The 13,010-nt window shown below is 41.0% G+C and overlaps 1 protein-coding gene across 2 annotated transcripts in view; it reads right to left on the minus strand.

Annotated features, from left to right (window-relative positions):
• Positions 1-13,010, minus strand: part of PHEX (phosphate regulating endopeptidase homolog X-linked) — a 197,236-nt gene that overhangs the window by 61,824 nt on the left and 122,402 nt on the right. For both annotated transcript variants that reach the window (XM_043897176.1, XM_043897175.1), the window contains exon 14: positions 4,745-4,822. In XM_043897176.1, coding sequence (XP_043753111.1) covers positions 4,745-4,822 — 78 coding nt within the window. The remainder of the gene's footprint in view (positions 1-4,744; positions 4,823-13,010) is intronic.

The raw sequence follows: 13,010 nt of genomic DNA on the forward strand, positions 1-13,010 counted from the left end.
TCTGTCTTCCACTAATTCCCAAAGTTTGCTCAAATTCATGTCCACTGAGTTCATGATGCTATCTAACCATCTTATCCTCTGCTGCCTTATTCTCCTGTTGCCTTCAATCTTTCCCAGCATCAGGGTCTTTTCCAATGAGTCAGCTCTTTGCATCAGGTGGCCATCAATCCTTCCAATGAATATTCAGGGTTGATTTCATTTAAGATTGACTGGTTTGATCTCCCTGCAGTCCAGGGGACTCTCAAGAGTCTTCTTCAGCACCACAATTCAAAGCCATCAATTCTCTGGTGCTCAGCTTTCTTTATGGTCCAACGCTCACATCCATGCATAACTACTGGAAAAACCATAGCTTTGACTAGACAGACCTTTGTCAGCAAAGTGAAGCCTTTGCTTTTTAATGCACTGTCTAGGTTTGTCATAGCTTTCCTTCCATGGAGCAAGCATCTTTTAATTTCATGGCTGCAGTCACCATCCACACTGATTTTGGAGTCCAAGAAAATGAAATCTGTCACTGCTTTCACTTTTTTTGCTTCTATTTGCCATGAAGTGATGGGACCAGATGCCATGATCTTAGTTTTTTGAATGTTGAGTTTTAAGGCCAGCTTTTTCACTCTCCTCTTTCACCCTCATCAAGAGGTTCTTTAGTTCCTCTTCAGTCTCTGCCATTAGAGTCGTATCATCTGCATATCTGAGGTTGTTGATATTTCTCCCAGCAATTTTGATTCCAGCCTGTGATTCACCTAGCCTGGTATTTCACATGATGTACTCTGCATATAAGTTAAATAAGTAGGGTAACAATATATAGCCTTGGCATACCCCTTTCCCAATTTTTAACCAATCAGTTGTTCCATATAACATTCCAACTATTGCTTCTTGACCCACATACAGGTTTCTCAGGAGGCAGGTAAGGTGATCTTGTATTCCCATGTCTTTCAGAATTTTCCACAAAGTGTTGTGATCCACACAATCAAAGGCTTTATCAATGAAACAGAAGTAGATGTTTTTCTGGAATTTCCTTGCTTTCTCTATGTTCCAATGATCAATTTCTCCTTGACTTTTATCTAATCCATTCCCCAGTCCCTATCTTTCTTTTTGTGTTTGTGCCTGATGAATCACATCTTTACTTGCAACAAATAAAGTAAGCTGCTTTTCATTTGCAAAGGCCTTTCCTGTTCAGAGTTTGTATTACCAGAAATTTCTCAGAGGCCCTATAGTAGTCCTTATCTACATATTTCTCAAAACTGAAAACACAGTCCCATTGTGTATCAGCAATACTTTAGTCCTTTTGCTATTAACCTTGGGGACACTGTTACTATCTATCACACCAAGCATGCTTCATCTATTTTCAGGTTTTCTTTATCAGTTTCTGAACAGAAATGGATTTTTTGCTTCTTGCATTTATATTTTTTTCACTGTCTTTTTTAAGCTGTTAGAAATTCTGTGGTGTAATTGTGTCTATCTCAGTAATGAGTCAGATGAAAGCCATTTCTTCACAAAAGTACTTTAAAATCTTGGTATATAATGTCTTCAGTTCAGGCTGTGGAGACACGAGGAAATACACCTAACACTGCATCCTGTCTGGCGTCTTGTCTCTTTTCACAAAAGGTACTACATTTATTGAACTCTTAAATTTGGGGCATTCACTTTAAACAGCAGCAGGCTGCCAACAAAACTTGATCAACTAAACACTGTGAATGAGCCCTGAATGCTATCTTATTGGATTAAGGCTTGAGACTGTTCCATCTGTGCAGCCTCTTAAATCAATTTCGGGCACATGGATATTATATGTGTTAATTTGTAATGACTTCTCCAAACCAAAATAATTTACTATCAGAAGTGAAAATTGAAGAAGCTATAACTAACACTTCTAGTGTGCTTCCTATGTGCCAGGACCAGTTCTATATACTTTAAGTATGTTCACTTATCTGAGCCTCATAGCAACCCTGGAGGCAGGGATTGGTGATGGACAGAGTTGCTGATGGACAGGGAAGCCTGGTGTGCTGCGGTCCACTGGGTCACAGAGAGTCAGACATGACTAAGCAACTGAACTGCACTGAACTGAACTGAAGGCAAGGATTATGACTATCTCCATTTTGATATGAGGAAAGTGAGATGAAGAAACTGAGGCACAGAGAGGTAGTATAACCTACCTCAGGTCATACAGCTAGAAAACAGAAGAATAGGGAGTTCACTCCAGACACTTTGATCCCAGGATCCATGTTCATAACCACTACAATCTGCTTCCTCTCAAATCTCATCTACATTCTTTTTTTAAAAAAATCTTTCTTGTTGGCTGTGTTGAGTCTTAGTCGCAGTGCACAGGTCCTTCCCTTCTCTCCAGTTGTGGCACACACAGCACACGGCCTCGGCAGTTCCAATGCGCAGGCTCAGTGGCTGTGGTGCACAGGCTTAGTTGTTCCATGGCATGTGGGATCTTAGTTCCCCAACCAGGGATCGAATCCACATCCCCAGTATTGGAAGATGGATTCTTAACCACTAGACCACCAGGGCAGTCCCCTCCTCTGCAGTCTTGACTTGAGATATTTGTCAATCACATGTAACTCTCCAGGTTCTCCTGCTGAGGTACTTTGTGACCTGGTGATGCTCTTCTTAGCAACAATAGTTCTCATTGCTGCTAAGTTATAGCTATCATTTATGGGGAGATGACTCATATGCCAGACACTATGGTAGGTGCTTTTACACGTATTTAATCTCACTTAAAAGATGCTTGCTCCTTGGGAGAAAAGCTATGACAAACCTAGACAGCATATTAGAAAGCAGAGACATAACTTTGCCGACAAAGGTCCATCTAATCAAAGCTATGGTTTTTCCAGTAGTCATGTATGGATGTGAGAGTTGGACTATAAAGAAAGCTGAGCACTGAAGAACTGATGCTTCTGAACTGTGGTGTTGGAGAAGACTCTTGAGAGTCCCTTGGACTGCAAGGAGATCCAACCAGTGCATCCTAAAGGAAATCAGTCCTGAATATTCATTGGAAGGACTGATGCTGAAGCTGAAACTCTAATACTTTGGCCACCTGATGCAAAGAACTGACTCATTTGAAAAGACCCTGATGTTGGGAAAGATGGAATGCAGGAGGAGAAGGGGACAACACAGGATAAGATGGTTGGATGGTATCACTGACTCAATGGACATGAGTTTGAGTAAACTCCAGGAGTTGGTGATGGACAGGGAGGCATGGTGTGCTGCAGTCCATGGGGTCGCAAAGAGTCGGACACGACTGAGCAACTGAACTGAATCTCACTTAATCTTTTCAGCAATACAAAGACTTGGCTATTATTATTTTCAGTCTTCAGATAACCAAAGGGAAGCCAACTGAAATTAAAAAACTTGCACAAGCTCAAACAACTAGTAAGCCAGAATCACTCCAAAGCCTGTGCTCTTACCCATTTAACAGTATGACCTCCATCCCTTCACTCGTCTCAACCCAAACAGCTCTGGGAAAGCAGTTCCCACCTACTCTTCAACTCACTCCTCTGTTCCTCCAGCAGGGGTGCCTGACAAGAACCCTGCAAAACCCCTTCTCTGATTACAAGCAGAGTTTCCTGGACCCAGATTTCAGTCCTGGCTCTGATGCTAGGCAGGGCACTGAGGAAATCACTTAACTACTTTGAGTCTCTATATCCTTTTCTGCAATACTCAGATAAATACCATTTATTTCACAGGTTCAGTGTGGTGTTTAAAAGATAATGTACATGAATTTGGCAAATGTGTCAGTATCTTTCATCATCATACTAATAGTGAGATTTTTCAGGATCAAAACAATGTGTAATAAGATGGGCTGTCAGAGCTTTGGGATACTGTGAAGCACAATTATTTTCCCCTACAGCAACTAGATCAATACTTTGGAAGGCTATATCTTGGAGCCCAATGGAGAAATTTTCAAATTAAAGTTTTCACTCACTTTTGAATGATCTTATAAAATTCCAATGTTCATGTACAAAGCTAGGATTGCTTGTTAGGCCACAATCTCAGGAAAGAGCTACACTACAGAACCATAGTTATTTAACTAATTTTTTAAAACTACTTTTTCAAGAAAATCTAGTGAATGGTAAAAAGAGGGAGTTTTGTGATGAAGAAAAGTTGTTTACCAGAACTATCTGTAGGAAAGCAAATGACAATGGTTATGATTAGAAAGGCCTGCAATGAATGTATCTACTGGAAAATATATGTCCCATAATATTAGAATAAAAAATTATTATTTCTCCATCAGAAACTTACTATAAATATACAGTCCAATTCACAATAAATTATAGAATCACATGTATATGCACTTAGTTTGCCAAAACACTCATAAAGCTTAATGAAGTTAACTCACAACAGGCAAGATTTATTACTAGTCATTTATTATGAATGAAGCACATAAAGACTATTTAACAACAAATATCATACATTCACCATTAGAACGTGTCCACTAATTGTAAAATACTCAGTTTTCTTAACTCTTTCCTGTATGATCAAAGTAGACCAAATCCAAACCCATTTGCTTTATGGTACCCACTCAGGTACACATTCTTTCTGACACTTGCTTTATTGTGAATCTGCTGTAAATCTTATGCTATGTCTGCATAATGAGGCTCATATCTAGCCAAGGAATGACTCAAAAGTTGGTGCTTTATGGCACAACCAGATTTAATTGCCTAGACTTGGGTTAGTAGAAAGGCATGAGGCCAGTAGAACTTGCCAGGAAAAAAAAAGAAATTATAGTAAATTTAGCACTTACTGACTTGAGGTCTTCATTAATATAAGTATCATTCATTATAAACTCAGGATAGCCAACTTTTGCCAAAACAGCTCTTGCCTATAAAAAGGAAAAAGAAAAACGATATCAGAATTTCAGCACTTAAGTCATTAATAATCACAGGATGTAAGAATGCAACCTTCATCTGAAAACTCTATTTACTGAATATCTACTATATGTAATCAACTGTGAAGGACAAAAAATTTTAAAAAAATCTAAGTGCCTTCCCTCGATATGTTAAAAGTATAGTGAATGTAGCAAAGAACTATATAATTCAACATAAAGGTTTAGATATAGACAATATTGTCTATAAATAGATAACTGTATTTATAGAAAATATTGTTATTGAAGTCCAGAGCAGATACTATTTCCTCATGGGGAAAATGCTTAATGGAGAAGGGGACCAAACTGAGTCTCAGAGAATGGTTGGGATTTCAAAATGTAGAGCTAAGAGGAAGGAATTCCAGGAAAGAAAACAGCAGGAGCAAAGTCAGGGAGATGAAAAACAAAGAGTATGCCAGAGAGATGGTAAATAGTTGCATGGAGCTGGACTAGAAAGCACAAATGGTGGACAGCAGGAAAAAATGCAGGAAAATCATCTTTGGCCTGTTCACAGTGTTCCCCGAATGCCACGCTGAGAAGTCTGTGTTTGATTTTACAGACAAGAGAGATCAAAGTATTTTTAGCAGCAATAAAATGAGTCACTCTTCAGTGAGATTATCTGTGCAACCCTGGGAATGATGGCTAGGATGCCAGAAAAATTGGAGGGAGGGGGTCCAGACTAACTGAAGATGCATCATAACCATCCTTTTGATAGACATACCACTTATTCCCTGTTTTGCAGGATACAGGAAATGGATAAAGGAAAAAGCCATCTCTGGTACATACAAGGAGCCTCCACAGCAAGGACGGGCAAACTATGGCCTCTGGGCCAAATTTCTCTGCCTCCCTCCCCCTCCATCTGTTTCTATAAATCAAGTTTTACTGGAACACAGCCACGCCTGCTCATTTGCATGACTCATTTACATGGCTGCTTTTACACTACAATGGCAGAGTTGAAGAGTTGGGAGAGAAACCCTGTGGTCTACAAAGTCTCAAATATTTACTCTCTAGCCCTTTATTTTAAAGAAAAGGTTTGCCAATCCTTGCCCTCAAGAAACTGTCTCCCTCCATCCCCCCAACTCAGGGTTTCACCAAAACAAAAGAACAGCTTACTCAAAGAGTAAGTACAGTGGCAGGGCTCTGGCCAGATCCCTTTTATCACTTCAGCACATCCCTCCTCAGGATCTATGTTCTTCTTTCTTTCTAAAGGCAAGCACCTGAGACTTTGAAGGCCCGCCCAAGGGCTACTAGGATACTCAAAACAGCTCCTTCCCGGGAGTTTATCTGCCTTGGGCCCCCAGCTTCCACTGGCGGGCAAGCAGCCCTCAGCCAACAACTGACTGTAGCAGGAATGTGAAAGTCCAGCTCCTTTGCTTCAGTTCAGGATGGAGTATAAGGTACAATTTGCATGTCAAAGTTCCCTGCAGGATCAGACTATCTGAGACTTCCCCTGAAATGGACCCCAGTCCATCGCTTACCCTTCCCAGTCTGGCTTCCCTCATCCCCTGCTGGCTTCTCCTGGGTGCCCTTGCTGAATAAATCATAAATCACTTGAATGTGAATCCTCATCTCTCATCTCCAACTCTGCCTCGAGAAGACCCAATGTAAGACACCAGGCAATCCCAAACATACTGATTTTATTCCAGCGAAGCTAAAACCATTGCCCTTTGCACACTGCTCTTAATAATGAGTCTTTTTTTCCTTCAACCCTTTCAATTTTCCTCACTCAAGAAAGAAATAGAATAAGATAGTACATTTTCTTTATCTTCCTTGAGATAATTCAAATATTAAATGTCAGCAGAAACTTGAAACTCCAGATTCAGAGATTTTACAAGTGCCATAGGACACACTCATAATGGGTTTTGCTATTCCAGACTCAAATACAGCACAGATCAAATTTTGTCTTCAAATCCCTGTGAGTTACACTGAAAGCCTGATGTGACCCAGACAGCAGGTAACTAGAGGTTACAGCTCTCCCCTAACACCAAACAATACATCCTATGTCTCTAGGTTACCTTCTTCTGAGACTCTTCTAATATTTCCCTCATTGTGTTTAATTCCTCACTGTGTTTTATCAGCTCACCACAAGTCATATATATAACTATAACAAATAAAGAGCTCCAGATAGCTTCAAAAAAAATAAAGGAATATACAAGCTGAGTCATCCACAATTGTTTTCTGAACACCAGTCTTTCCAGAGCATGCTGGTGAATTATGCATTGTTTTTCAAATCTCACGCTCTGGGTCCCCCACTGCACTATAGAGCTTCACAGAATATATTACTTTCTGCACTGTATATGCAGGTCATGGAATCCTTTTTTATTATTTAGCAATACCATGATTTGAAGAGAGCCAGAATACAGGTATAAAGAATCTCTATTCATCTGCTAAGAACACAAAGATAAAGTAATAATACTAATAGCAACACTGCCAACACTGGAAAAGAAGACTTCTTCCCCCAAACTGTGCTGTGTTGTTATGCCTCTATTCAAACTCAAGTCATCCCTGCCAGTCAGCCGGTTGTCACTTCCACATCTTCCCACCCCACCCCATGCTACTCTCCCCTGAGAAGCCTCAAAACCCCATCTCCCCAGACCCCAGGGGACCTGGCTCCAGGTCACACATTGTGAATGAGAAGCATTCACAGGAGACAGGAGTAGAGGAGGAGACACCAGTTATTCACTCACAGCCAGTAGCTCTGGGCAGGCATGGCACAGCTGCAGGTAGCAGGTAGAACACTTGGCCAGCAGTTCCCACACGCTCTCTGCAGAAGACCCCTATGTGTGTGGGCAGCAGAGACCATGGGCAGGCTCTACGCTTCACAGCCCAGCCTTCCTGATGACTGCATAAGCCAAATTCCTGTATTATACACCTTTCTGCTTGACACACTTAGAAGGGCACCCACTCTCCAAATAAAATCTGAGAGACCCTATAAAGCAAATAACTGATCACATCACTTTGTAATTTTCCAAGAATGGAAGAAACGAGGCACCAACAGCTTGATGGCAAAGGATTAGTGAGGCAGGCCTGAAATCAATTACTCCATGGGTTATATGGAAAAGAAGGAAAGGCAAGGGCCACACCAAATACTGAGAGAATGGGGGGATAAATGGATAACAGACTGCACATTATATCCTATAAGAAACATTTCCCAGGCTGCTTGTGGCTAATCAAAAACTCCAGAGTCTTCCATAACCAGTACGTGCATTCAGTTCACTTCAGTCGCTCAGTTGTGTCCTACTCTTTGCAACCCCATGGACTGTAGCATGCCAGGCCTTCCTGTCCATCACCAACTCCTGGAGTTTACTCGAATTCATGCGCATTGAGTTGGTAATGTCATCCAACCATTGCATCCCCTTCTCCTGCCTTCAATCTTTACCAGCATCAGGGTCTTTTCAAATGAGTCAGCTCTTTGCATCAGGTGGCCAAAGTACTGGAGTTTCAGCTTCAGTATCAGTCCTTCCAATGAATATTCAGGACTGATTTCTTTTAGGATGGACTGGTTGGATCTCCTTGCAGTCCAAGGGACTCTCAAGAGTCTTCTCCAACACCACAGTTCAAAAGCATCCATTCTTTAGTGCTCAGCTTTCTTTATAGTCCAACTCTCACATCCATACATGACAACTGAAACAACTATAGTTTTGACTAGATGGACCTTTGTTGGCAAAGTTATGTCTCTGCTTTTTAATATGCTGTCTAGGTTGGTCATAACGTTTCTTCTGAGGAATAAGCATCTTTTAATTTCACGGCTAGAGTCACCATCTGCAGTGATTTTGGAGACCCAAAAAATAAAGTCTGCCACTGTTTCCACTGTTTCCCCATCTATTTGCCATTAAGTGATGGGACCAGATGCCATGATCTTAGTTTTCTGAACGTTGAGCTATAAGCCAACTTTTTCACTCTCACTTTCATCAAGAGGCTCTTTAGTTCTTCTTCACTTTCTGCCATAAGGGTGGTGTCATCTGCATATCTGAGGTTATTGATATTTCTCCCTGAAACCTTGATTCCATCTTGTGCTTCATCCAGCCCTGCGATTCTCATGATGTGCTCTGCATATAAGTTAAATAAACACGGTGACAACATACAGCCTTGATGTACTTCTTTCCCTATTTGGAACCAGTCTGTTGTTCCATGTCCTTTTCTAACTGTTGCTTCCTGACCTGCATACAGATTTCTCAAGTGGCAGTTCAGGTGGTCTGGTATTCCCATCTCTTTCAGAATTTTCCACAGTTTATTGTGATCTACACAGTCAAAGGCTTTGGCATAGTCAATAAAGCAGAAATAGATGTTTTTCTGGAACTTTCAGGCTTTTTTGATGATCCAACAGATGTTGGCAATTTGATCTCTGGTTACTCTGCCTTTTCTAAATCCAGCTTGAACATCTGGAAGTTCACGCTTCATGTATTGATGAAGCCTGGTTTGAGAATTTTGAGCATTACTTTGCTAGCGTGTGAGATGAGTACAATTGTGTGGTAGTTTGAGCATTTTTTGGCATTGTCTTTCCTTGGAATTGGAATGAAAACTGACCTTTTCCAGTCCTGTGGCCAATGCTGAGCTTTCCAAATTTGCTGGCATATTGAGTGCAGCACTTACGCAGCATCATCTTTTAGGATTTGAAATAGCTCAACTGGAATTCCATCAGCTCTAATAGTTTTGTTCGTAGTGATGCTTCCTAGGGCCCACTTGACTTCACATTCCAGGATGTCTGGCTCTAGGTCAGTGATCACACCATCATGATTATCTGGGTCATGAAGATCTTTTTTGTACAGTTCTTCTGTGTATTCTTGCCACCTCTTCTTAATATCTTCTGCTTCTGTTAGGTCCATACCATTTCTGGCCTTTATTGATCCCATCTTTGCCTGAAATTTTCCCTTGGTATCTCTAAGTTTCTTGAAGAGATCTCTAGTCTTTCCCATTCTATTGTTTTCCTCTATTTCTTTGCACTGACCACTGAGGAAGGCTTTCTTATTTCTCCTTGCTATTCTTTGGAACTCTGTATTCAAATGGGTATATCTTTCCTTTTCTCCTTTGCTTTTCGCTTCTCTTCCTTTCACAGCTATTTATAAGTCCTCCTCAGACAGCCATTTTGCTGTTTTGCATTTCTTTTTCTTGGGGATGGTCTTGCTCCCTGTCTCCTGTACAATGTCATGGACCTCCATCCATAGTTCATTAGGCACTCTATCAGATCTAGTTCCTTAAATCTATTTCTCACTTCCACTGTATAATCATTAGGGATTTGATTTAGGTCATACCTGAATGGCCTAGTGGTTTTCCCTACTTTCTTCAATTTAAGTCTGAATTTGGCAATAAGGAGTTCATGATCTGAGCCACAGTCAGCTCCCAGTCTTGTTTTTTTTGCTGACTGTATAGAGCTTCTCCATCTTTGGCTGCAAAGAATGTAATCAATCTGATTTCGGTGTTGACCATCTGATGTCCATGTGTAGAGTTTTTCTTGTGTTGTTGGAAGAGGGTGTTTGCTATGACCATTGTGTTCTCTTGGCAAAACTCTATTAGCCTTTGCCCTGCTTCATTCTGTACTCCAAGGTCAAATTTGCCTGTTACTCCAGGTGTTTCTTGACTTCCTACTTTTGCATTCCAGTCCCCTATAATGAAAAGGACATCTTTTTGGGGTGTTATAGAAGATCTTGTAGGTATTTATAGAACCATTCAACGTCAGCTTCTTCAGCATTACTCGTTGGTGAATAGACTTGGATTACCATGATATTGACTGGTTTGCCTTGGAAATGAACAGAGATCATTCTGTCATTTTTGAGACTGCATCCAAGTACTGCATTTCAGACTCTTTTGTTGACTATGATGGCTACTACATTTCTTCTAAGGGATTCTTGCCCACAGTAGTAGATATAATGGCCATCTGAGTTAAATTCACATATTCCAGTCCATTTTATTTCGCTGATTCCTAAAATGTTGATGCCATCTCCTGTTTGACCACTTCCAATTTGCCTTGATTCATGGACCTAACATTCCAGGTTCCTGTGCAATATTGCTCTTTATGGCATCAGACTTTACTTCCATCACCAGTCACATCCACAACTGGAAGTTGTTTTTGCTTTGGCTCTGTCTCTTCATTTTTTCTGGAGTTATTTCTCCACTGATCTCCAGTAGCATATTAGGCACCTCCTGACCTGGGGAGTTCATCTGTCAGTGTCCTATCTTTTTGCTTTTTCATACTGTTCATGGTGTTCTCAATGCAAGAATACTGAAGTAGTTTGTCATTCCCTTCTCCAGTGTGCCATATTTTGTCAGAACTCTCCACCATGACCCGTCCATCTTGGGTGACCCTACACGGCATGGCTCATAGTTATCATTGAGTTAGACAAGGCTGTGGTCCATGCATTCCTATCCCTTATTCACACAGACCTCTAGAAAGCGCTGCACATGACAACTGGACTGCCTTCCTTGATAAAGGCGGCTCAAATGCTCTTCACTACGTGTGTGACACTGAGCAAACTATTTAACTTTTCTGAAGCAAATACCACCTATTAGCCATCCAACATCCACATTCCTTCTTCTCAGGGTTGACAATGGACCCAACAAAAAATAGCTGCATCATCCAACTTCCTTTGCAGTTAAAGGTGGCTACAGAATGAGATTTTGGCCAATGACATATAACTAAAGGTCCTTGTTGCACCGCCAGGAATCTGTTTTAAAAGATGAAGACTCAGCTGGCATGTGCTCTTTGCCTACAGTCCAGGGTTTTTCAACCTTAGCACTATTGACATTCCAGGCCAGATTATTTTTCTTGTGAGCTGTCCTGTGGGTTGTAGGATGTTTAGAAGCATCTTTGGCTTCTACATACTAGATGCTGATAGCAACATGCCTCGCAAGTCATGACAACCAAAAATGTCTTCAGACATTGTCAGATGTCCCCTAGGGGCAAAACTGCCCACTGGTAAGAACCGCTGTTTTAGCCATATCTCTTCTTCCTTTCCACAATGCTGAGGTAATGGCAGAGATAAGGCAGCCATCTTGTAATCACAGGGCAACAAACATAAAGAATAAGTCTACATGCTAACAATGGTGGAATGAAGAGTTAGTGCCATCTAGAGTCCACCATATCAGACATGAACTGCCTCCCTTTCCCCACTATGACATGAGGAAAATAAACTCCTAGTTATTTGAGGCATTATATATCATGTTTTATATTGGCTGTAGCTCAGTGTAATACTAACATGGTGTCCTTTTCATGAGACATAGCCTGAGGAAAAAAATAGCACCTATACTTCATTGGGTTATCTGCAAGGATTCACGATGACATTGCATACAAAACACATTTTTATGCCTTGGTCCAGAGTACATGATGAATAAATTTTGGCTGTAGTTTATACAGAGAAAGTAGATACATAACATCTTCCAAGGATCTGGAGTAATGCTGTTATGTACCTGTCTGGAGGGTCTTTCAAGGGAACCCAGGCCAGGTTACATCCTTAACTAAATACCTTGATTCCCAGGGGGAATAATGTCACTCTTTTTAGTTGTAGGTCAAGTTTTAGGGACGCACACAACATAGTAGGAGAGAAAGGCTGTTGAAGCAACCCTGCAATCAATGGAGAGACAGATGGGCCCATGAGATTCTTGGAGCACAGTGGAGATTTCTTGAGCAAAGCCAGACTCTAAGCATGAGCCAGGAGAATTCAGGCTGTTCGCATTCCCCCAAAATTCTAAGGACTCTTCTGAGGGCCACTATATGCACACCTCACAAAATGGACCTAAGAAACATTATGAATGTTAATCTTAGCAAAGATCAAAGAAAAAGTTGCCTTTAGTGTTCACCATCTTGGGTTCTGTTTTCCCATCCCTTCTCTTTCCTGTATCCATTCATCTCAGTACCCAGGCCCTGGGTGTTCATACCTTCTGCTCTCTGATCATACCCAACACTGGCCTTTCATAGCAATATTCTATGCTCCAAAGTCATCTCCCCTTTCCCATCTCATCCATCAAAACTGTTATTCCCTCAAGACAGCTGTCATTGGGCCTCTAATTTGTAATAAAATGTGAGTGACTAACAGCAATCTAATGTATTAACTCTAGAGAAATATCTGTATTTAAAAGAGTAGTTCATTCATCAAAGTGAGAAATCAAATTGTAAGGGAGGTTTCTGTAGCTGAGAGAACCTTCTTTCTGA

Source organism: Cervus elaphus, chromosome X (assembly GCF_910594005.1).
Source record: "Cervus elaphus chromosome X, mCerEla1.1, whole genome shotgun sequence".
Lineage (NCBI taxonomy): Eukaryota > Metazoa > Chordata > Mammalia > Artiodactyla > Cervidae > Cervus > Cervus elaphus.